Raw genomic sequence first — 25,870 nt, forward strand, 5'->3', positions numbered from 1 at the left:
CACCAGTCACGCCACCTAAGAGGGATAGCGGTGTTTAGTACAGACAGCTCTCATTCTCTCAAGAAAAAAATCTGAATGACACCTGCCAAGGGAAAGAGAACGCGATCTATAGGGAAAAGCCCCAAATGATGAGAAATTCCCCCAGCAGTTAGCTCTGCTCTATCTGCACAGACACATCCTTGGACTCTTCCAGTGGCTTTCACTTTGGGATTGAAGAGTACACTTATCTTTATGTTTGATTTGTGAATTATGGAAAGTAGCAGTTGATACCATGAAACGAAACCTTAAAAATTCAGCATCCTTCCGCTGGCCCTCAGCTTGCGGTCTTCAGGGCTGATCTTGCATTACTTTTACAGAATCAAGATTTCAACACTGATGTTCTGTGATGTAACAATTAAGTCTTCCCTCACTGTCCAATTTGATATTGAAAGCCTCAGTCCTCCAAAACTCAGTCACAAAATTGGAATTTAGGCCCCATAGAAGGACCTAGACTCCTACTTCTCCTCAACCTACAAGTCGACGGTCTCAAAGGCAGAGCCTTCTAAGACTTCCAGTTGCCTTGACTTCCGCAATTCTACTCTTTCTTGTTTGTACCTCAGACGGTGTACTTCTTTTTCTTTGTTATGCTCATGTACGTTTTTTTTGTATGGGGCATGTGGGGAAAAAATACTGAGTCCATGACTGGAAACATCTTTGCTGTGTCTTCACACCTGTGTGACACGACGGCTGGATACAGAATCCTTGGTCCAGATCAGATTTCCCACTGAAAATAGACGATAGGACCTCGCTCACTTCTGCCAATCGGATGGATGCAAAAAACCGGTTCTACTGTTCTCTTAAGGAAACCTGGGATGGGGACGCAGCTCAGTAGCAGAGAGCTGGTCTACCATGCAGGGGGCCCTGACCCGACCCAGCGCTGCAGGAAACGCCTCTGCGGAACTCAAGGGGCTCTCCTTGCTCCTGGTGGTTCTGGACCTCACTGTCCACTCGCCTCGGACAGCAGCTAGATGTGGACCTTTGGTCCACTCACTGTGGTCAGTTTCAGTGGGCCATCTCAACTCCAAGACCCGTGTGACGTGGTGTCCTTCTGTTTGGCCCGGGAACATCTGTCCCTATCAGGACGTCTTGGTCATTCTGACTCTGGCATCCCAACTTTTCCTTCATATTTTTTAGGTCTTTTTACTACATGTCATAAAATTTCTCTCCAGTTTTTCTTCCAGAAGAACAGCTTAGTTCATATCCAATGAGCTCATTAGTTCCGTATTAGTTACATTTAAATTGCTCAGCATTATTTACAATTTTCTGATCCCTCCTTCCACAGTAGCCTATTAATTTACAGACATAGCATTTGCTCAAGTCCCAAGAACTCACTAATTACAATTTTATTTTAAGTCCTCTGAATTATCTGAGCCTCGGTACCTCCATTTATCTTGTTCTTTGACATACTCTTTGCTTTCTTCAAATATCTTGGGACCCCTAATTTTGCTAATTTGGGGAGGAAAACAGTCTATACTTTTAAGAATTACTGTTACAATCTGCTGAAAGCCATAGCTGAATGACCCATGGCATTTTTGCCAGAACAGAGTGGTGGAGAGGTGATGCCAGCAGCCATTGAGATGATGATGGTTATGTTAAGCTGTGTATTCAATTGCATATTAGACCCCTGCGGTCCCTCGGCCTGCTACTTTGGAGTTCTCCAGGGGATTCCTGGAGAGTTCCCATTGGTTGGGGAAGTGGCGGAGGAGGGATTTCCGGTTGGTGTGTGGTGTGTCCCATGGGGAAGGCCACGTGTGTGGCGTTCCCGGGAGTGTGGAGAATAAAGGAGTTCCTGTTTTGGACCTACAAGGCTGTGTGGCGGCTCGGTTATTTTGTGCCCAGCCAGACTGAGGCAACAATTCTCTGCTCCCTCTCTCACGTGGGTAGAAAGAAGAGTAGTGAAGCGGCAGAGACTGGCACCTCCGTTTCTCCCCTGCACCGGAGTGTTAAGTGGTTTTCAACAAACTCTTAAGGATGCACAAGGACCTGGGCAGAGAGCAGGGAGAGCAGACCGCATGTCTCCAAGATGCAAATCTGAGGACTCTTGGACTCTGCTGTCTATCAGAAGTTCCTCATCTTTGTACATAAACCTAAAACACACCTTGCTGGTGACCCCGCAGGCTCAAAATCAGTGACCACCCTGGGCATCAGCATGGGCTGCTTCCGCCCTCCGTCTCCCCAAGCTCCTCTCTCACGTCTTTCCTACATGGCTGCCACTCTCAGAAACCAGTTCTGCAGCCCCACTAGGAATGAGTCCCATGAGCGAGTCCTCGGCTCCTGGGAGGCCCAGCGAGGGGGGGAGGGACGAAGCCAGGTGTCTTACCTGCTGGGTGGTGCTGGTGACGATGCCCTGCTGGAGGCGGTAGGCCTGCTCTTGAAGGTACTTTCTGGTCTCGTGGTTCCGCAGCAGATAGTTTTCTATCTGGAAATTAAACAGATGCATCTCTCAAGACACTCAGTTCCCCAACTGGAAATCTCAGCACTGTTGTGCATGCGCTGCCAGACCTGGACCCCACACGCGAATGGGACGGGGGAGCTGCTGGTCCCTGACATTTATTATTGCTGTTTTCATTAGAAAATTGACTTTCAGGTATATGGAGTGATTTCTGTGTGACTCAGTAGCTGATGAATAGAAGCTAGTGTTTAGTTGCTGGAAGGGTCAGAGATCCTGTCTAGTGACTTCTCATCAGTGGCCAGCAAGAGGTGCCATTCCCTCTAATGAGTGTTACTTCCACACAGATCAGAAGTGAGGTGAACACCCCCCCCCACAGAGCACGCAGGTGGGACTCTCCGAACCTCAGCCTGATTCTAGTTGTCGAAAACTTTTTGTTTTAAGGAGGGAAAAGACTAGCTACAGAAATTAAAGAGTGCAGGCTGGTGCAATCAAAAGACATACAACAACCCCATCAACCCGTCAGAGTTTCATATTTTCTGAAAACAGTAGAGCAAATAAGAAAATGGATTTCCACAAAAAGAAAAATCCTGAAGTTGCTTGGCAATCTTGTGCTTTTGCCCAATCTCCTATGAAAAACCAAAATGTGGAAGGAATAAACAGATTCAGAGAGAGGATCCAGGAAGGGCCACACGCCCTGGACACACTGAACCAGAAGGCAGGTTAACTCTTCACAGTGGTGGACACTGTGAAGGGGTTTTAAAAAGACCGACTTGATGTGGGTCAATTATGGCAACTACATTTTTTCCACTTGTTGTTTTGTTTGTTTTTATACTGCTACTTAACACTTGGCTTTTAATTTGCCACTGCAACTCCCTGGTGAAGAACTGCTATTACTGTGAAGCCCTCAGTATTATTACATTTTCATTTTAATTTTCCATATGCTAAATGACTACTACTTAATAGCAATTAGGAACAATTAAAATACAGAGTGTAATTACTATCATTCGTGGAAACTACAATGAGGAGTAAAACGTACCTTTCTACTAAGTATAAAAGAAATTATAAAAATGAGGAGATCCCTGAAATGAAACATCATTAAAATGACACATTAATGCCCTGACATTCTATGACATTAGCTTTCTCTTACTGCCTCCCAAGGTGACACCACTACCACTGTAAAGGGCTTTGCTAGGAGGATGTTGAAATGTGACGGGCACACGGGGCACCCAGCTGCAGGGCCTGGCTTTGTTCCTGTCCTTTCACATATGGCCTCACATTTGGCTGGCCTGGGTCTGAGGGCCACCGGGTTGTTCAGGAGGCTCGTCTCACACAGGTCGGGTGTCCAGGGCTGGCCCTGGGCCTCTAGACCTTTCCCAGGTCCACCCATCACGGTTCACAGACCAAGCCGGGAAGGAATGCTGAAGGAAAACAGCCGTCGATGCTCGTCTCTCAAAACAAGCTTCCGGGGACGATGAACGGCCGCTTTCCAATATCCTTAAGGTCAGTCATGTGCCCACCACTGAAGCTATGGGCATCTTGGCAGAACAGAATGAATGTTCCTTCCATGCACCGTTCCAACTCCTGGGTCAGGAAATGGGACCTGGGCCCTATCAGGGTAGAGCATTTGGCTAGCCTGGCATCCCCGGCCTTGGGTTCCATCCCAAGAACCAAGGGAGAGGGAGGGAGGGAGGGAGGGCCTGGCTAGGGGCCAACGGAAAGGAAGGGGCCAAAGGAGCCTCTGTCGTGTTCTCTGGACCCTTGGGAGCAACGTGGCTGGAGATCACCTGGGAAGAGTCAGACACCTGCAGGCTACTGCTGCAGACAGCACCGGCACAAGGAGCGAGGAACTGCAGTTGAGTAAAGGGACCCTGCATTTAAAGAAAAAGAACTAGGAAGGGGGAGCGCTGACCACAGTTCTGCTGTCGTTGGTTTTTAGTGGATTAAAACCAACAAACACATTTTTCCACAGGGCAAAGATCTAACTTTTAAAATGAAAACTTGCACATGTAACAGAGGAGTTAGGTGTTACAAGAAAAGCCAACAGGAACTGTAAAACCATCCATTTGTCAACAAGAAGCACAGATTCTACACTTAACACCTGGGCCTGCTCCTGGTCCCCAGTCCCCGGTCCCTATGTTTTGCTCACTTCTGGGCTGTGACGGCTCTTCACAGAACTGGGTGAGCCTGGGCCACATTTACAACATCCTACTCACGGCACATGTCCTCATCCCCTCTTCTCCCTCTCTGTGCTGCCTTCTGTTTCAACTGAGCCTCTTACAGAATTGCACGTCTCTTCTCCCCTCTTATCATACCAAGTATACAGCTGAGCATTCCTGATCCCAAAGTAAAAATTCCCAAAGGCCCCCAAATTCGATTTTTGTGAGCACTGACCTGCTGTCATTGGTGGGAATTTTTACACCTGACTCTGGGTGGTGGGCTGCAGTCAAGATGCAGCTGGGCTGGGGCTGGGGCTCAGTGGCAGAGCCCTTGCCCAGCACGTGTGAGGCCCAGGGTTCAATCCTCAGCACCACATAAAAATAGATAAATAAAATCATCGGAAAAAATCTTAAAAATATATATATATATATATATACACACACACAAATTTATATTTTAAAAATGCAGCTGTGCTGAGTATATCATGTGGAATCATCTTTTGGCGAGATGCTTGAGGTGCACGTGAAACAAGGGAATTTTGTGTCTGAACTTGGGTGCATCCTTAAGATGTTTCATTATGTGTATGCAGATATTCCAAAAACTTTTTTAAAGTCCAACTTCTGCAATATCTCTGGTCTCAAGCATTTCAGATAAGGCACACTCGACCCATGCTTTATAAAGTCTGTTCAGTGTGTGAAACAGGCCTTTGTGACCCGTCCGAGGCGGCTGGCCAACACGCTGCACCAGCTCCTGAGCAGTGCAGTGCCCGGAACAGTGCGGCCACCCTCCCTCCCGCCCTCACGACACTGCTGCCAGCCACCTCACTTCTCCACCCACTGTGACCATGGGTACGGTTACTGAAGAAGAGTCACTGTTGGATCTCGGTGAAATAGGAAAACGCGACCTATGTACCTTCGCTGGCCCCCTCTGGAGCTCCTCCCTTCTTTACCTGGCGCACATCCTTTCCCGTCTCTCTGAAGAGCCTCTTTCAACACTCGCTGGGAGGCAGATCCAGTGGCGACCCATCCTGGGTGGACGTTGGTGTGAGAATGTCCACTTCTTCTTCACTCTTGAAGGACGATTTCACTGGGTACAGACTCTTAGCTACTGTTTTCCTATCACCACTTTATAAATACTTTCCGCTCTTCTTTCTTACACAGTTTCCAGCAAAACGTGGGACGGAGCCTTCTCCCGTCTCTCAGCACATGGGGTGCCTTTCCCTCTGGCTTCTCTGGATCCTCTTTACCTTTGGGGACTGGATGGAGAGGCCTGTGTAGACTGTTCTGGGCATTTGTCCTGGTGTCCCTTTCTTTCTGCATTGATAGTTCAGTGCCTGTCACTAATTGGGGGACGATCTCAGCCATGTTTCCTGCATGTCTTTGCCTTTCTTCTCCATGAACTCTGTGGTGTACCCGATACGTCTCCCGCTGATGCTCCACAGTTCTGGGTGGTCTCGGTGTGTCGTCTCCCACGTCCCCTTTCTCTCTGCATCTCACTTGGAGGGTTTCCATCGATGACTCTTTCCTTACCTGTGTCCAGGACACTGTTGGGATCATTCACGACTTCATTTTCTGTTAACTTTTAGTTCTAGAATTTCCTTTTGGTTTTTTTCTGGGAGGGTCTCTCCCTGCAGAGGCACCAATGTTCACATTTCCTGTTGCTGCGGTGCCAGGGGCTTGGCCTTGTAGTATCCTTGCTTCTGTCTCCCCTGTTGTTTGGGGGTTCCCTAGAAATGCCTCTCCTCGAGGCTGTCTTGCCGCTGCTCAGTTGGAACCCACAGTCTCACTGGGTGTGTGGAGGCACAGTCAGGGAGGAGAGGCACTTGATAACCTTGTGATTAAGTTAGGGGTGTTCTTGGTCACCCCGAGTCCCCGGGCTACGACTTCCACAATTGCTTGTTTCTATTCTAGTCCTGGGAGTGAACCCAGGGCACTTTACCACCCACCTACTTCTCCAGACTGGTTGCCAGGCTGGCTTTGAACACGCGGCCCTCCTGCCTCAGCCTCCCAGGCACGGCATCGCAGGGAAACGTGAGGGGAATTTTCCACGGTGTTTGCTATGACAACCGGGAGGGGCTTCTGGAAAGAAAGTTCTCTCCAGGTTAGAGCCTCCCAGAGACGGGGACCCGGGAAGTCAGATTCAGCCTCCAGCAACCCTCCCCACAGCTCAGGGGTCTTCACAAGGGACCGACTCTCCTGGCTCCGGCTCCTGGTATGAGGACCTCGGCTACTGTTCACTGGGAGTCCCAGTACGCACTGTCTGTCCAGGTTTCAGGGCTGACTTCTCTTTCTCTCAGGATTTCTTCTGTGGCGGGTGTGGGAATGACGATGCCACACTCACTGACAACCCAAAGCCAGAATCCTGGTTCTCAGAGCGCAGGCTTTGCTCTGAGCCTGCTGGTGTCCCGAGCAAAGTCAGACGCCTGACAGCCACACACTCTTTTCCTATCTGCTACTTTGCCTGGTTCTTGTGGTTACCTTGGCCAAGTTAATAAGTTTCCCTACCCTTCAGTTTGGGGATACAATAGAACCCATCTCATCTGCTGTTTCAAAGACCACATGTATTCATGTTTGAGAAGCACTTAAAACAGTGCCAGGCACCATGTGTAAATGTACGTGTTAAGGATCTGATAAATAGGATTATTGCATTGTTTTATTTTTCCTGTTTATATAGATGAAGAATATTAAAATTCAGAAAAAAAAAAACAAGTGAACTATTGAAGGTCATAAAGCCAGGAAGAGTTTGCTTCAAAGTCAGATCTTCTGAATCCAAATCTTGGATGAGATCTTTCGCTGTTCCAGAGCTCTCCTCCCCTGTACTCCTGCCATCTATGCCTCTTTATTCAACAAATACCTATAAAGTGTCCAAGAGCACGTGCCAAGCACTGTACTAGCTGCTGAGAATTTGTTAAAAATAATAAAAATACCTAGGCTCTGCCTTAGGGAGCTCACAGTCTATTAGCAGGGAAAAGAGTAAAAAAAAAAAGTAAGTGGACTCAGTTGACATACAGCAACATCACAAAGCCAATGGCACAGATAAGCGTGAGAAATCTGAGCAGATGGCCTACGTGGGGAACTAAGGTGCTCTGAGAATCAATCCTGGGTGGCCTGACGCTTGATCTCAGTCTCTGCAGACCCGCATGGCAGTGTGGGAAGAATGAGCCCACACACAGCACAGCCCTGACTCGGCGACTCGGCCATCACCGAGATCCTGTCTCAGTGTCTGAGGTTCAGGGACTCGCATTTCTAGGGAGTTTGCTGAGGTAGAAGAAAAAGGAGAGTAAGAGTTGGTAGGAGATGAAGTCCAGGTGGAAAGAGGACAGGTCCTGGAGAGAGTGCCCGGCACCTTGAGGAGAATGAGCCCAGTGGTCTAGACAGCCACTGGGGAGGGAGGGGTCAAGGTTCTGTTTGCTTGGATCAACCATGGAGTATGATGCTGATCCTTCTTGGAAACGCGATAAGAGGGGGCGAGAGTGGTGATGACACCAGTGACAGAGGGCAGGCCGGAAGGAGGCGTGTGCATCAGGAATGGGGCAGGGGAGCGAATGCAGAGGCTCGGGATGCAAACTGGCGACTGTGACTGACAGGCCGAGGAAAACAGGGCAGGACGTGGAGCTGGGAAGTCCGAAGAGGAAGAGAACAGAGCAGGAGGAAAGACTTCAAAGATACCTCCCCAAACGTCACCAGAGTAAACAGGGAACCGCCTTCTTGGGCGGGAGACATTTCAGCACATCTAAAATGGAAAGCAAGGGAGCCATAGAAAGCAAAATTGAGGACACAGAAGGCAGAAATGGAGGCCGTCGGAGACCTTGCAGGCCCCCAGGGAGAGGCTGCCGTCGACCCAGGAGTGGAGGCTGGGACGGCAGGATCTGGACGTGGCTGTAGACTGTGAAGTGCGTACACTGACATACTGTACATATGGCAGCGAACGCTCAATAGTTTCCCAATTTCTTGATACAGCAGGGAGGCAAGGTCCTCTGCTGAGGACAAGGGGAGGGAGGGGTGTGAGTTAACATCCTGTTCCCTGCGTTTGCCAAAGGATGATGGGGAAGTTATCTGCGCCCAGGATCTGGCATGTTGATATCACAAGAATGCTACTTGATTCCACTAAAATTTCATGGTAAGTCTTAGCTGTGTCTGATTCCTCCCAGTCGTGCCTCATGCCTGGCGGGATCGTAAGAATACACATGGAGTTTCAGAACCTCGGTAAAGTAACAGAGTTCTGCTCCTGAGTTCAGAATCACAGTCACGCAGCTCAAGTGAGTTTACTGGAGCTAAGCTACTGAGCCTTCAGTACCTTTTGCAGAGCCTCTTCTGTCTTCTCAGGGCTGGTTTTAAGGGCTTGAGAGGCATCATACATGGGAATTGGCATGAATCTCAGCGTGTAGTTCCTAGAGAAAGAGAAAACAATGGGCACGTTTTAAGATGACTTCCTGACACCTTAGACTCCTATCTTAAATGACAGCCTTGGAAAAGTCTATCGCTGGAATACCGCAGCTTGGCTTCTTTAGCACCCACGCAGCACCTGTGCCACCTCCTGAATGCACTCTGCCTTACAAGGCTGGCCCAATGTTGAGGAATGTGCTTTTGTTGTTTTATTTTCATTTCTGAATTATATCAAGGAAATTGTGTAAGTGGAAAATTTATGTAAAATGAAAAATTTATGTGAAATAATGTAAACTGAAAATTTTCACATTGGGACTGGAAACGTGGACTGAGAGCAGGCCTAGGGGAAATGCCCAGCTGGACCTGCTGCTGGGTTTTAGTGACCACGGATCTGAAGGAACCTGGGTCACCACAGTGAGTGGTAACACCAGTCCTGAACAGGTCCAGGGGAAAGATAAAACCTGCCCTTGCAAAGCAAGACCCTTTACAATGCACAACTGCAGGTTTCAGGTCATGTAATAAAAAGTCTCCTAGCAACATCTGACCACTGGCCATTTCACCTTCATCGTTTGGACCTTGGCTTTTTTGTTTCTTCAGTGGATTCTGTATAATGGGCAAAGGAGAAGACTCATAGAGATCGACTGTGAACCACAGAGGAGGGAGAGACGAGGCCACGCCACGATCTCGCGGGTTCTCAGGACTGGTGGTGGCTTCAGCCCGTCAGGCGTTTCTGCCCTCATCATGAGGTGAGAAAACTCACTCCAGGAGAAAGTCGGTGTCGTCCTTGCCCCGTGGCTGGACACTGGACCCGGACCTGATCCCAACCCCTGTTGCTCACATCACCCCACAGTTTGTACTGACACTGCTGGTTCTTTAGTATGTTCTTTTTTTAGAAAAGAAGAATCTCAGTTGAACTTACTTTTCCATAGCAACAGCTATGTCCTGAAAGCCTTGGGCAGTGATGTTGTTCTTATCCCAGATCACAGTCCTGTTGAAAACCAAACCACGTGAGTGATGAGACAGAAACCGCTCACCAGCGGCACCAAGCAGCACACAGAGACTGCTGTGAGCAGGGACTAACGGACGGCCACCTCCATCTGTGCTTCAAGCAAGACGGGATGAGTATCTCCAACATCACATCAGAGTCTTGTGTGTTTTGTTTTTTTGGTTTTTGTTTTTGGTGCTGGATGGGACCAGTCCGTCTGCATGCCAAGTGTGAGTGCCTACCACCGAGCTCCCCGCAACACTGCGAAGTAACACATGGACCCGCCTGAGTAGTGTTTTCAGAAAAACTGTACTTAAAAGCATCAGCACAGAGATTAGCTGACTAGTATAATACCCGATATTTTACAGTCAGAAAACTCTAAAACCTGATTCTCCTAAAACCCTTCCCAAAGCGTTTTCACGTTCTGTCTGAAGTTATTTATTTATAAAAGAAGCTCATCACCCACAGGCCCGATACACAGAGTTCCAGGTACCGAGACATTCTCCATTCTGAAGGCAGAAGAGAACCCTTTCATATTTTCCTGATTTCCCTGTCCTGGTGTGATTAGCGACCCTGGGAACTGCACTCGCTCTGCTGGCAAAATTTCAGCTACTATAAATGGCAGCTTGTTGACTTGTCAAGCACAAGGCCTATTTTGGAAGGAAAGTCCTACACTGCCCCTAGAACATGCATGCTCCGGAGGTATTTCGGGATGTGTTAGTCTACCCTGGCACACGCGGTGAGGCACACTCAGTGTGTCTGGGTGACCCCGGCCTCACGACTGCTACTGCTTCCCTGCCCCAGGCCCAGGGACTTCCTGATATTCACCCTGACTTTCAGAGACTCTGCTGATGCTCTTGGCTTGTGGCTTCAGTGTAGACAGAAGGTTCAGATTCTGCCTTATGCCAGAGAATAAGGGAACCACCCGGAATGGGCCCTAGGGAGTGGACCATCGGGGAACCTGTCTCTGAATGATGGATGGTGGTGGTGTGACAGCATGGCATGTCTTTTTAAAAAACCACACTTGGCAAAACTGCAGATGAAAGTTGCTTAAGAAACAGCTGACCCCCAGTGTGAGCTGCCAGCAGACCTCGAGTACTCTTGGGCTTCAAGTCTGTATGTTGGAGGGGCTGGGAGTGGAGATAAGACCGTGGGCTCACAACCAGGCACGGGCCATGAGCGATGCGGGCATTCTGTCTGCAGGACCAGATTCCAGAGGCTGGTGAAGCGGTAGTCAGCTGGGTTTGCGCAAGGACACCCCACGACGTTCTCAGAACTAGACATTGCCTGACGGTGGATCTCACAGAATGTGCCCACTGTGGATGTGCCTGGCTGCGTGGGACAAGCCCGGTGTCGCTACTTCCTGTTGCGTGGCTCTGCTCACTTAGCACGGCTGGCAGAAGCCACCTCACTTCTCACTGCCGTGACCCACAATAGGCCACTGTCAAGACTGACGTGAACAGGAAGCCAGGTTGCTCTCCGTCAGGTTCAGTTACTGAAGGCGACAGTCTGAAGGAATCTGCAAACTCTGAAGTCTCCCCCTGGACTAGCACCGTAGACTGCCTCTGTCTGTCTCCCTCCCTAGAGAAGCCCAGACCCCTGGCACCGCCGGCGCCCCAAGGCCACCCCACTCCAGGCCAGGAGCGCGGCTGCCTACCTGAGCTTGGTGTTGATCTGCAGGGCTTTGGCCAGCATCTTGGCTCCCATGTCCCCCATTCCGTTCCCGCTGATGTCCACTTTGGTCAGGGAGGTGTTGCTTCCCAGGGCATTGATGATGATGGTGACCTCTGCCTTGAGCTTGGAGTCAGCCAGGGACAAGGACTGCAGAGGCTGTGGAGCAAGCAACACTCGGCACTCAACAGACTCACCGGAGAAGCAGACGCTCACCCCACCATGTGCAGAGGCACAGGGACAGACCCTGTGTGCAGCGCTTGACGTTAGGACCCAGTCTAACAAACACTGATGGAGGGGACTGGAGGATCTGGCACAAAGCAGACCACGGAAGGACACTTGGAGCCAGTGTGTTTAAGCTGTAGTACCTGCTGCTTCTCTGCAGGGGGAGCTCTGCTATGGGGAGAGGAGGAGAGGGATGTCCTCAGCCTCAGTGTGGCTCCAGTGTCCTTTCACCAGCTCTATTTTAATACAAGGTGAAAGGACACTGTAAAGTGCCAAAGAGGAGAAATGCAAATTAAAAGCCAGCCAAGATCAATAATCACTAACATTATTACTACAATGACTATTCTAACCCCTGTTTAAGCTTCCGTGTGCATTAATTCAGCACCCAAGGCCTGGGTACTAACGTTACTCCATCTTCCCAACGAGACACAGAAAGGTCAGGTGACACAACCGAAGTCACATCGTCAGAGAAGAGATGAACTGGGACCAAACCCCATTTAGATAGTCTCGTTCCAGATTTCACTCCTTAACCACTAAGTCATGGTACCCCAGTTAGCTCATGCTAGAACTTTCTACCGTCACTCCTTAACTTTAAGGTTTTAATCAGAAGACACACCTTTAATCAAACAAAAGCAAAGGCCAAATTTTGTGTGGATTCTTTCCCCCCAGTGTTAGAGACTGGACCCAGGGGCCTTCTGCCACTGAGCCGCGTCTCCAGTTCTCCAGGCTGGCCTCGGACATGCGGCCCTCCTGCCCAGCCTCCTGAGCAGCTGGGCTGCCTGCTCCCTGTTCTACCCTAAGCAGGTGACAAAGCCAAACAAGCTCACTCGTGGTCCAAGCCGGAGCCTGAAAGCCGCGAGGGCTGGGGCAAAGTTCTGGCCAGTAGAGCGTCTGCCTCTACTGCCTTCCTGTGCCTGGGTTCCCGTGCTCCTGGAGCCATAACTGAAGTAGTGAGCGGGCAGGAATCTCAGGACTGAGCCGGCAGGACGGGAGAAGTCAGCACTCTTCAGAGCCGGGGACAGGGACCCCTTCTGGACAGCATGGAGTGGTCCATTAGCAGCTCCGAAATTACAGGTGAAGGCAGGAAGCGGACTCTAGGATTAACTATGGTGGATGGAGTTTGGGACTGGGCCTCTCAAAGTGCCTGGGTGGTCTCCATGATGACCCACACAGACGAAGGTGTAACGGTATCTGCTCAACCAACCAACACTGACTCCAGGGGGCACCTGAGGGGCATATCTGCCCAGTCAACCAGACTGACTCCAGGGGGACACCGGAGAGAGGCCATCTGCCCAACCAACCAACACCAGCTCCAGGGGGACACTTTACACAGGGCTGTCTGCTCAACCAATGGACACTGACTCCAAGGGACACTTGAGAGAGAACCACCTGCCAGAGTACGGCAGGCGAGAGGATGAGAACTAATGCATCAAGACTCGGCTGTCAACAAAGCACCATGATGGTGTGGTTGGTACTTGTCGTCTTTTTCCCTGCATTTGTATCACATTGTCCAAATCTAATATATCTATGGTAAAATTGAAAGGTAATAGTGCATTAAGTAGAATAAATTTATGAAAGTAAGCAGACTGCAAGGGCTACGGCATGTAACGCCTCAGCCAAAAAGCCGATGTCGAGATTCAGGCAGGTTTGGTGAGACGGCTTCAATTTTCTCCATCTTACGTTCAGGTAAATGGAAAAGACAACTGAAAGTGCTTCAGACCCAGGCAGCCTAACGTTTCAAACAAAAGCAACTGCAATGTTGCTTTAATTGAGAGCCATAATCACACCTGCCATCATTTCAATGATCTCTATTCACCTACGACGAAAATGATGTACGAGGATTCTTCCTAGGGCTGGCAAGCCGCCAACTCTCCTTGCTCACAAACACCGATCCAGCACCATATTCAAATTCTAAGACACCCCAGTTAACACTTAAAAATAACAGGCAGAGTCGTTAATGGCCACAGAACAGCCTGAATGGCATGCATATTTATGAGGCCATTGTGCATCAGTAGAACATTACTATTTGAATCTTCACTATTTCTTTTCTTTGCTCAGTGTGCTTAAGCTGCAGCTGTCTCTTGTCTGTAGGCACCACCAGGAGAAACACCTTCTGTTGTTGGTTACAACGTGTGTCTGTATATAATCCTATAGCACACATCTCTGTGACCTCGGCCCCCCATGCCTCTGTCCCGTGACTCTGGGTCCAGCAGGCTGAAGACCACGTGTACACCCAAAGGCTGCAGTGGAGCCCACAGGTGTCTATGTTTCCCGGCTAAGTGCCACCATGGGCCAATAAAGGATGTCACAGGTGTCAGAGAGCAAGTTCTGCAAGCATGAGGTCTGAATGTCAAAAGTAGAGATTATATTTATATATGCAAAACTCTCAGATAAATGAATCAAGAAGTTAGCCCCATGGTACCAGCTGTTTGTGAGATTTCTGAACTCACAAGACTTTTAAATTGCTTTGATTCAGTAGATGAAAAAAAACAGAAGCCACCTCCTTTAGGAAAAAAAGCCACCTACTTTTCAATGACATAAAATAAAAAGCCATTCATAGCACAGCATTATTAGCAACACATCAATCAAACTTTTGCATTGGTAGAGATAACATTTAAATAGCAAACTTTATCATTTGCAAGTATGTTTTAAGTGAGTTTTAAATATTATCTTTAAAAGAGTTTTAAATTATAGAAACAAAAGATCCTTAATAATGTGTAAAACATGAAAGATATACTATTTTCATAAAATAAAAAAACTTTCTAAAATATGTGCTAAAATATTTTGGGAAAAATATTAACTATGACTCTGCCACACTGGTTTTCCTCATCCTTTAAAATCGGGCCAAGACTGGAAAACCTGAAACACAAAGAAAGCAGAGTGCTACCAAGTCAAATCAAATGTGTAAGACAAACAGCATAAATTCTGAAAAGTGTACACTGCATTCTAATTGTGCCCCTCGTTTTAATAATCCAGTGGAAGAGTCACAAAATATGGGGCTTATTAGCAAATGAGGACAGAGAAGTGCTGAATCCCTCAGTGATAACAGGGGCCACTGTTTCGCCCACACTGGGAAATTTATGCACACCCGACAGGGAGGGCGCAGCGAGGCCCGGGGTGAGGAGCACACCTCCGCGCCTCCTTCCTCAGGAACCTCAGCTTATCCTGGTAATGGGATCTGTCCTCGTTTCCCCGGTATGAACTCAAAAGGAAAAATAATACTTTTCCAAACTGTGACAGACGTCACCTAATTAACCACCTCACGACCTCCAAGGGAAGGCATGACAGGCCATGAAGGACGGGCCTCTTCACAGGAGGAATGCACGGGTCTGGGTTTTAGGAACCATAAGAGCCGAGTGTGGTGACCAGCTAGGACACAATCTTCCACAGTATGGGTGACATACAAGGCAGGAAGCCCCGGCTCTAAATTAAATGGCCCCTTGGTTGGGTGCTCTCTGTCTGTCAAACACCTGTTCTCTTCTGGTAATGCACTTTAGAGGACGGCAAGCCAGGACTGCGTTTGAAATTAGACGTCTTCACCCTGAACTAAGTTTGGTCGGAAGCCACTAAAGGTGAGGGGAATACAGAGGTGCTGGAGCTGAAGCAGCCACTGAAGATGCGGAGACTTCCTGTCTGTGAACTCCACACAATCACGAGGTGCAGCTCGTCAGCAGCAGGATGCTCCTCAGCATAAGGGATCACCTGAGGGTCCGCATGGGAGCCCGAGTTAGGAAGTGGTAAGGCTAATGAGAAGACAGGCTCAGGAGCCGACCTCCTGTCATCTATGATTTACAACATTCCTGTGGCTGGTGATGAGTTGAATGGAATGAAGAATAAATAAATGTCTAAAGACATCCTGCAACGCTACGAAAGCATAAATATTTATTCTACATTTTTTAAGACTAACAAGAGAACATGGATGCTTGGGTAGAATTATCTGTAAGCATTTTGGCATGAATCCCGTAGAGACAGTCAGTAAGAACGGCAACAAATAAAAGGCGTTAGTCAAAAGCATTGAAAACAATACTCACTGATTCTTCATCTTGGATCATCTGTACTAAGTTGTCCAACACAGGTGTCAGATTTCTAAAGGGATTTTAAAGATGTGGACAGGGGAATCAAATCAAAAGCTTTCATGAGACTGGTTATCTTCATCATTGTCATATAAAGAAAAAAAATGCAAAACTCTTACTTGGATTTCATATTATTAAAATTTTTGCCTAGCGCCAGGTGTTGTATTGATCTGTTTTTACTGAGCCACACTATTAAGGTGGAGAGGTCAGATTCTAAACCTGGAAAGAATCAGAGTGAGGAGAGTCAAAACACACGTGACACAGGACACCTGCGACACCTGCCCGCACAGCATCGCCCAGCTCTGCATTGCTGTGGCTGGACGCCCACTTACTTATGGGCAGTGCTAGGGACGGATCCCAGGGCCCTGCATATGCTCGGCCAGCACTCTACCACTGAGCTGCACCCCCGGACCTGGATGCTATTGCTTTCAAAGTGGTATTTTACTCCATAGAGCTTGTATATTTGGCCTTAGAAACCAACTTAGTGAGACTCTGGCACAGATTTATGCTACCCGTAAACTCTATTGTTAAATTGGAAAGCCCCATCAGTCGAGAAATGAACTGATATTATCATGAAGATCAACTTCCCTTTTCCAACTTGCTTCAGATCCTACCTCGGTGTCTCTCCCGACGCGTGACTCACCGTTGTCGGAGATGTCCAGGCTGGTGATGTTGTGGATCTCAGCAATGCAGCCCTCCAGGACTTGCGCACCCCCCGACCTCAGCTAAGAGACAAACCAAGGCAAAGTCAGGCATCTGCTCCGCAGGAGGGTCACCAAGCACCAAGAAAGGACAGGGGGTCACAAAACAAGCCAAAGGAAACGCACACACCCATCAAGTCCAAAAATCTAATCTCCACAGCCAGGAGACGCGGCTGTTCCTACACAGGCAATGCAACACCTCACCCCACAGCCTCTGCAAAAAGAGGAAGACCACGGGGAGCTTCACGAACAAGGTGTGTGTGTCTACATGCTCTCCTGTTCCTCTAAACCAAGGCTAGGTCACGGACGATACCCGACAGGATGTAAAGGACACGTAAACGGTCGTTCTGCTGCACTGTTGAGGCAGAACGACCAGGGGAAAGCGTGTGCGTGTCCAGAACAGACACATCAAAAACCTGATATTGCAGTCTCTGGTTGGGACTCCTCGGATGCAGATCTCAGAGTCACCGAAGGCCCACATGCTTTCTGGTCTTCCAATGTCCTTGCAGGGCCCATCTCCCACCCACCCCCTAGCCCTGCCCAGGAACCCTGCTACTGTGCCATCTGCACACAGCTTGCTACTGGCCAGGATTCAAGTGTAAATGTCTGAGAACCCTTGGAAGTGATTTTAGGTCTGCTGCACCTGATAACCAAAGCTAAGCGCTTTTCCTATTTTATGTCTCTCTGAATCCTTCTAGTAATTCAATCTCTGAATATCTTATAATGAATCAGTTTGTGATTAATAAATTTCAAAAATAAACCAAAAAAAAGGGGGAAAAAAACCATAAATTGTTCCTCGAAACTCTGTTGCAGGCCGCGGCTCTCAGCAACAGGAGAAGTGAACAGGGACGGGGACCACGTCAGAATTACAGCAGGGACCCACCTACGCAAGCACTTCAAAGAAACAAGGGGTGTTCGGAGCATAAAAGGGGCAGGTTTAAGAAGAGAGACAGAAACTCATAAGCCTTCACTGTGACAGTTTGGTGACAAGTGATTTCTCTGTTGAGAAATAAAATTCTGCAAGGAAATCTCGGTGTCCTACCTTTGTATAGTAAAAATATTCTACCTACGTAAATGAAAAGTACAAGTGACATTTGTTTAATTCTGTTTATTTAATAAATATCTTACTGATAATATTTGTACACAAAAATCAACATTTTTCAATGCTTAAAAATAATCAAATACAACCAATATGTGCTAGTTTATTGATTCATAAAGTACTTACACAATGGCCAAGCTAAGGAAAGCCCAAGGAGAAAAACAACAAAGAACGTTATCAGCAGCAGCAGGAGGAAAAGGAAGAGAGCAGCAGCTGAAGTCTCTATTAACTCACTGCAAAAAGGGGGTCCAGAGGAGTCCTCCTGCCTACAATGGGTTCCCACAACACAAATTTAAATTTAAATAATAATTCATCTTTGGTTCCCAAGAATATCCAATTAAATTTATAGGTTATTAGGTGCCTATAATTCCCCCAAAGCTAAACCTTTCCCAAAACAGTAAAAGCTTTTCCATTACTGTAAATGAAAATCAATTTGCATAATCAAAGCCATGTCTGCATGTGAAGCTGGTTTTTAAATTACCCTCATTTGGATCCCACACACTAGCACCCTTGAAAGGAAAGCAAGATCAAAGAGAACTGAGCTGAATCACTCAACATTTTTCAAGATGTTAAAAATAAGATATTATTTCTTTCCTGAGAATGGTGTCTTCTCATTGGTGGAAGGTGGAACACTTCGGATGTCACTCAAGGGAAAAGTTGTGTCTATCACTCAACTATCCTCAATGGGGACGAGCAAAGCAAGGAAAACTAAAATTTAGAGAGAACTTTAATAACTCACTTTCCTTCTTCAAGACCATTTGCTATTTAAAAAGATATGGCAGTGTAAAATAGCACCCAAATTATATATTTTTCCCCTCTAGGCATTCCAACTTAATAAGCCAATTTTTATCTTGGGGATTTTCCACATATAAAACTGAATGATGCAGGTTTCCCTACAAAAAAAAAAAAAAAAGATGAGAAAACAACAGCTACTTCCCGGGTGGGAGCAGTTAGTCGCATGTATTAGACCATCTCACAGTGCCACCTGTCCCGGGGAACCTTTGCAGTCATTCACACTGATGTGGACTGACGTGCTGATGGGCACAGGCGCAGTGCCACCTCCAGGGTGGCAGAAGGGCCCTCACATCACACGTCACTACCTGTGCTCTCTTCCTCTGCATCATGAGTCGTAATGAATTGCGTGCTCATCTGCAGGAGAGTTTCCCTTCAAGCACTGCACTGGCTAGATCTGCACTGGCTCTCGGCCTCAGCTGGCCTCTGCATCTCCTCAAAATACCAGATTCTTCTCTTAAAGAATTCAAGTCCAGCATGTGCAGATTGTTCCCCTGAGCTGTGACTACGAAGCAATAGATCAAAAGACCTATGCAATTCCTCCCTTAGGAAGAAGGGTGCATGGGGGACACACAGGGACACGGGTGTCACTGCGCCATATGAAACAGCTCAGAGCTCCTCTTCAGGAACCTGCCTCCACGGCAATGAGACACATTCCTCCAAACATCTGCAGGAGGGCTCAGTCCCCAGCCTCGGACAAAGGCCACAGAGGCAAGTGTGACCACAGAGGGGAATATTGCTCGGTGTCCAGAACTCAGGTATGACTCTAAGTGTCAAAAAAAAAAAAAAAAAAAAAAACCAACAACTTTGAAGGTAATTTTTAAAATTTTTTAATAAATAAAGAATATTTATAGTTTCAAATAAAAATTTTAAAAAGACAGTATTGACCTGTGCTATAAATTCTGACATTCAGAATAAGTCTCCTCCACAGAAATCCTCTTCCTCTCCAGGGAGTAGCTCAAATATGCTGAGCCAACCATGTGGCACTGCGACATATGCTGTCCCTGGAAACTACCACCATCCCACTCAACAGGAGGAAGACGTCAGGTCACAGCCCAGGACCCAAGCTGGGCCTCAAAGGGGCCTCTTGATTCCCCAGGGCTCCAGCACCCCCAGGACTACCATGGTCCCCGTCTTACAGAAGAGAGATCACTCCCTTGCAGTACCAGAAAACCAAGGAATTAAAGCCCAGTGGTGACATAATTAATGAGAAACACCTTTGGTGACACAGCAGTTAAGTATCAAAGTGATCTAGAATTGTAAGGTTAACTGCAGCACTCACTACACACCCAAAAGGACACAGACCAGAATTTTGGATTTAGTTCTCCAAACAAAAATGGTATCTGTATTATAGGGAAGCGACGTCATGATCTATAAATTCCTACAGAAACTTTCTTCTTGTAGCTTGAAAGTGCAAATCTCCTCTCTCAAATTCCTTTCTGGGAATCTGGAGCCATCCTGAGCTCTACAAGACAACTGGCCACTCGCCAGAACGTGAGGATGAGTAACCAGGGAAGAGGTTCCTTTAAAGAGGTCTGCCTGAGTCAACCCATCCTAAGCCTCCTCCAGACGAAGCTTTCATTTCTACCTCAAGGTGACTGTCCTGTCTGCCCCAAGTAAACTCAGTCACCATCTCACATGGTGGTCCTTTACCCTCTATGACACCACACAAAACTGACTTTAAAACTAAGGGCTGGAATTTTTTTCCCCATCAAGAAAAATGAACCTGTTTCAAAAATTTTATACAGATATTTTATATTAAATGATTGATTCATAAACATAAAACAACATCAACATTTTCACAAGGTTCTTTGATTCCGTGGCATGGGTGGCTGTGACCCAGGGGTCCCGATGGAGCTGCTTGGCCCTCAGGTACCACATGGGAACTGCAGGACCACTATCAGACCCTCCAGCGCCAGACCCCACACCCTGTCACATCTCAGGTACATCAGCCCCACCTCTCAAGAAAGGCACCCCTGCAGAAGTGACCTCCTGCGACGGTTAAGTGACAAGGAGAAAATTTTATTCCCAACCACCTTTTGGATTTTGAAACAAGATTCATGTGATGAGGAAAGTCAAGTGTGAATCCTTCCACGATTCTCACAAGATGATAACCGTGAAGAAGGTTGGACCTACACAGGCTAAATCGAGAATGAACAGAAAGACGATGTTCACAAGAGCACGGTTTCACCCTCGCGATGGGGAAGCTTCTCTCCAACCGCATAAACCCTACAGCGGGAACCCGGCAGACCGACGGCCAGGACTCAGCACCAAGCACCTCAGCTCAGGTGAGCCGGACCTCCAAACACCTCAGGGGTTACTTCTCCTGCACAGGAGCAAACTGAAACCCACCGAGCCCCAAGGAGCACAGGGTGACACAACACTGGGACAGGGTTCAGGATAACAGTTCTGTACGGCCAGCCTTCACCCGCAGCAGTACAAGCTGTGCCTTTACACGTGTGGCCAGCACGCTGTGCCACAAAAGGGGAGAGACATATTGTCAAGGCCTCCGTCTATCTGCAGTCTCAACTTTTCCTATGATTGATCTGTAAGTGAAAGGCCAAAATTAAGCCGGGATTTTCATAACAGTAACGGTCAATCCCACCATCAGAGACTAACCACTTGATTTGAATTTTCTGTCTTAATTAAAAAAAAAAAAAAAGTATGAAAGAAAAGGCCAGAGCTGTTTTCTACGTCATCACCTGTCTTCATAAATGAAAGACTACTGGTTTTTTGCACAGGAAAGGTCCATAGTGCTAGGGTACTTTTTCAAGTTTGGCTTTGTTTTCTGAATTTTTGTACTTTTTTTGTTTTCTCTTTTTCAAAACAATAAGACTAGTAAATGGCAAAGGTGGTATCAAAATTAAATTAAAATTAAAATCCTACACTAACAATTTACATGGTATCATTCCAGACTCATCAGTTTCTAGAATTTTCCGAGAGGTGAAGTATTGATCTTCTACAACGTTGAGTGCTGGCCTGGCGCCTGGCATCTTGTTGGGAGGTAAGGGAAACACAATACAAAGCGTGGCACAAGTCCTTCCCTCCAGAAGGCCGCAACCTCTCTGGGAAACTAGACGGGAGCCACCTCATCGTGCCCAGCAAGGCACACTGGGGTTCAGTGTCCAAATGCATGTCGCCAGACAATTAGAAAAACATAATCGTGAAGGGCTCAAGACTCAGGGAAGAAACCTGGCGAGAGACAAGAAAACATCAGGAGCAGCAGCCTTGATGAGAACCAGGTACGAAGAGGCACTCTTCAGAAAGCCCTGTAACCCACAGCAACGGCGACCCACTGACACCACCTCCACTCTGCGTGTGTAGAGGTTGGGGCAATATCAACCAGTCCATCCAGGACTGCACGGCTAGGACCTGACCCACGTGTGCAGGAATGGCCTCAAGCTAGAGGGCCTTAGGGAGGAGGAGGGTCCAACAGGCACATGACCAGTGGGGAGAACAGAAAGCCCCAAGGCCAGGATGGACTGAGGAGCCTCCCCGCCTCTCCTGGGCAGAAGAAACAGGGCTTGACTTGCTGGGCAAGCCCAGGCTCTGGAGAGGCCCAGAGACTGGCACCTGGGTATATTCTTACCAACCTCCTCAGAAACTAAAGTCCCAAGGTAGGAAAGGCTTAGGTGCCCTCTAAAACACAAAGGCTGCTAGTGTCAGGTGTTCTCTGTGGCCTCGGATTTGGAAGGGTCTGGACTGCTATGATTCAGAGAGGCATTTCACTTTCCTGTTTTGAATCAAGATACCAAAAAGCAAAATTAATGATGAGAAAGTCATTTGTTTTTACACTCTGGAAATCCAAGTCAGGTACATGCACGCGTCCCCTGCAAGGAATGCTGTGTGTCACACTTCACGACAACAAAACTGGCTTACAGCTTTGTACCTCACAGCATCGTCAAAAATACTTAGGCAACAGGCTCTAAGCCTGGAGAAACACCCATTAGACACCCCCTCGGATGCTTTCTGGATGGTGTTCAGCGGCTATTCGTAGACAAAACTTGCAAAATACATAATGTATGCTACTTGTGCAATGTGTGTTTCTCTGCTTCCTTTATACCCTGCAGACTCACAGAATCATATTTTTGCAGGAAAAAGGCAAAGTGATTTTGAGGCTATTATCTACTGCAGTCCACAGTCTGAAGGTGGTCTTACCTCACAGTTGCTGAGATCAAGAGAAACCCCTTTCAAGCTATGATTACAAGCCAGGCCCAGTAACAGCGCTCTGGGGGAGGAAACACACAGGGTTAGGTACAATTCCACACGACATGGGCGCACACGCACGCGTACACACACACACACACACACACACACACACTGTGAGCACACTGAACAACCCTGGGAGAAGAATGCTCTTTTGAATCACCTTTCTTTCCTTACAATGCCAACTGCATTTCTGCTCCTCTACAGTAAAACATGACCCAGAGCACTCTGCCTGACAGCAGTGGGGGCCACCCTCCATGCCAAACCTGGCAGAACCACCATTCCTACGCAAATAAGCCAGCAGCACACCTAATTGCATACTGAAATTAAATTGTGTTCATCACAGATAAATCCCCACCTGCATCTGCTGGAGGACAGCTCTAATAATGTTTAGAAGATTATTAGACGATTGTTACAGTGGCAAAGAAAGCTGGCTTTCCCCAGGGAATGCGGTAGCCAGGGAGGCCAATTCCACAGTGCTGCAGGATGTGGAATCGTCGCTGGATGAGCTTATTATTCTTCCTAAGAAGAGCATGTGCCAGGGCTGGAGAGCACTGGACACAGGCAGGCACACGTCTTGAGCCTGAGCCCAGGGGCCTGGCTGGTTGGCCACCTACAGGGCCAGGAAAACCCATGTCTGTGAAGAAGGAATTTCCTCATCTGCAAATCGAGGAGACTGGATTCAGCACTTGGATGTCATGTCTTTCTAAGAAGCTGCATCGACTCCACTTTTACAGGCCAGTCTCGTAAACTCCAATGCCACTGACCAGGTTTGACACAAAAATTCCACACCCATTAGATTACACAGAATGGACAAAAGCCCTAAATCGGACCTAATAATGAACTCTGTAAGAACAGAAAGCTCCTGCTCTTACCACAGAAAATAAACACGTGCAGGTCACCATGACTCAGGCCGGTGGTGAGCGGAGTCAGGCGCTGGACTACAGTTCTCATGCTCCCAGGACAAGGACCCTGGCCAGGCTACTCTAAAGTGGGCATTGGTGAGGAGGGAGGAAAGGTAATCCCTTCACAGCCAGGCCCCTGACATTCCCTCTTCCAGCCACTGGGTTCTGGGCTCATCACCAAAAGAGCTGAGTGGCCAAGCAGAGCTGGCTGCCACCCCCAGCCAGGACCTGTTCGCTTGTCTGTCACTCTGTAACACTGTCCTAGGAGAAAGGCTGGGTCCGTCCCATCGGTGTATGTGCCAACTTCATTAAACAGCTTCTCTTTGCTTAAAAACTGCTTTTTTTACATTCTTTTCTGGGGCAGAATTGAGCCACCAAAAGTACTTGAGACTAAAAACTCAGATTCTTAGCAGCAAACCTAGGGTTTGGACATCATCAAGGAGGTCTCTTCAGTTTCTAGCATAAGGTAAGCTTCCAGGATGTACCTACCTGTCCCAACACTGCATTTTATAATGCTCAGACAGAAGGAAAATCATTCCCACTTTTCACCCATATGATTGAGGCCCAGGAAGTAAAGGTGCTCTTTGACATAGTCAGCTACAGAAGGCCAATGTCAGGAGACCCGTAAAAATAAATAGGCCACAGAAACTGTTCTTGGCAGAACAAAACACAACTACAGCAAAGGGTGGGCAGGGTGCCTGGGGTGGGGGACTCTGCAGGAGGAAGTGTCCTGCACTGTAACCTCATGACAGCAAAATGCCCAGCCATTCTCCCCTCAGTCCTCAGCCTCTGCTGCAAAACTGGTGAGAAGAACTGGCACTTAGTTTCCCCGTCTTGGGAGGGGGACTCCTCATCTTGGTGGAGGAGCACGGGTGCAGGTTTAATACAAGTCTTCAGCCAAGCCCACGGGATTGGAGGGAGGGTGCTGCATGGCGGGGAGGGGAGGAGGGCCCAGGGGAAGGGGTGGGGAGAAAAGCCAGAGAACAAGAAGGACCAGCAGCAAGGAGCACCCCTGGGAGACTGGAGGGGACCCCGGAGCAGGGCCACCAGGTTCTCTAAAGCCTCGAGATACTCGAACAGACTGAAGGCAGCCCAAAGGGAAAGCCCCATCATGAAGGAAGTGTTCACATGCCTCCCTCTGAAAGGACCCCAGATCAGTGGGAAACTTGTGGAACATCCTATGTAAAGTGTCACTCTCAAAGGAAGTGACAGTTCTCTGGCTCATTCTCTCACAGCTACTGATCCCAAGTGCTCTAAGAAGCAAGGGTTCCCTCCGCCCTTGGGGCTCACGGCAGGTATCTGGGGTTGAGTGATCCACCGAGCCCTGTGACAGCTGGGGACAGCAGTGGGTGCTGCCCTGCAGGGCCAGAATGCCCTCCACTTCCTTCCCCTCCCAGGGGACCCTCAGAACCCCCTGCCCTCTGTCCAGTGCTGCTGTCTGCTTTTGCCCCTCCACAGAGGGAGTCCTAGAACCCGTCCTAATGCGTATCCTACAAGCCAGCCACCGTCTCACAGCCAGCTTCCCAGGAAGCCACCAGCTCCCCACAGCTGTGGTCAGCATCACAGGCCACGGTGCATGTGTGGACCAGAGGGACTCTGCTGTCCCTTCCTGCCCCTCCCTCACAGGTGGACCCAGGCACCACACTCTGCCATCGTCCATTCATCATACCACACCAAAGTATGCGTGGAACGTGGTTTTGGGAATCTTCAGCTATGAAGCATTTTTCTGCACTGTAAAATCTATACTGAGTAAAACTCAAAGCTGAAGTGACCCCTGAATTAACGTGATTAAACATTCCCATAAATAACAGATCATAAGATCTAAGAATTACAAAATATCTTTCAAGTAGAATATTCACAAGTATACAGCTACAGTAAAGTCCAGTAAGTCCCGGTTTGCTATGGCGTGGGATAACGCATAAAATCAACTACATCGAGCCATGAACCATCACTCTGCATCACTCAAGGGGCAACATTCTGAAGAATCAGAAAAATGAACTTATCCCAAAACTCTCCTGAACGTGACTGTCTCCCGCTGAGCACAAGGGCTGCATCTGGGTGTGCTCTGTACTCAGTACCCCAAATCTGTCATACTGTGATGGTTAATAGATTCTAGCTGAATGCACAGGGTTAAATCGTAAAGGAGACTCTTTGGAACATTAGTCGTCGTAGTTTTCTTAATAGCCAATACAAATAGCCAAATCATAGGGATATTTATTGTTTTTGGCTGTTAGGTTGGT

General features: G+C 48.0%; 1 protein-coding gene across 4 annotated transcripts in view; it reads right to left on the reverse strand.

Annotated features, from left to right (window-relative positions):
- Positions 1-25,870, reverse strand: part of Carmil1 (capping protein regulator and myosin 1 linker 1) — a 237,699-nt gene that overhangs the window by 62,940 nt on the left and 148,889 nt on the right. For all 4 annotated transcript variants that reach the window (XM_058582007.1, XM_046452369.2, XM_046452370.2 and 1 more), the window contains 8 exons: positions 22,678-22,747; positions 16,571-16,652; positions 16,047-16,146; positions 15,886-15,940; positions 11,616-11,788; positions 9,893-9,961; positions 8,885-8,978; positions 2,360-2,458 (listed from right to left, as the gene is read on the reverse strand). In XM_058582007.1, the coding sequence (XP_058437990.1) occupies positions 2,360-2,458; positions 8,885-8,978; positions 9,893-9,961; positions 11,616-11,788; positions 15,886-15,940; positions 16,047-16,146; positions 16,571-16,652; positions 22,678-22,747 (742 nt within the window). The remainder of the gene's footprint in view (positions 1-2,359; positions 2,459-8,884; positions 8,979-9,892; positions 9,962-11,615; positions 11,789-15,885; positions 15,941-16,046; positions 16,147-16,570; positions 16,653-22,677; positions 22,748-25,870) is intronic.

Source organism: Marmota monax, unplaced genomic scaffold, assembly GCF_021218885.2.
Source record: "Marmota monax isolate L192 unplaced genomic scaffold, Marmota_monax_Labrador192_F-V1.1 WCK01_AAM20220418_F8-fsc00141, whole genome shotgun sequence".
In the NCBI taxonomy this organism is placed as follows: Eukaryota; Metazoa; Chordata; class Mammalia; order Rodentia; family Sciuridae; genus Marmota; species Marmota monax.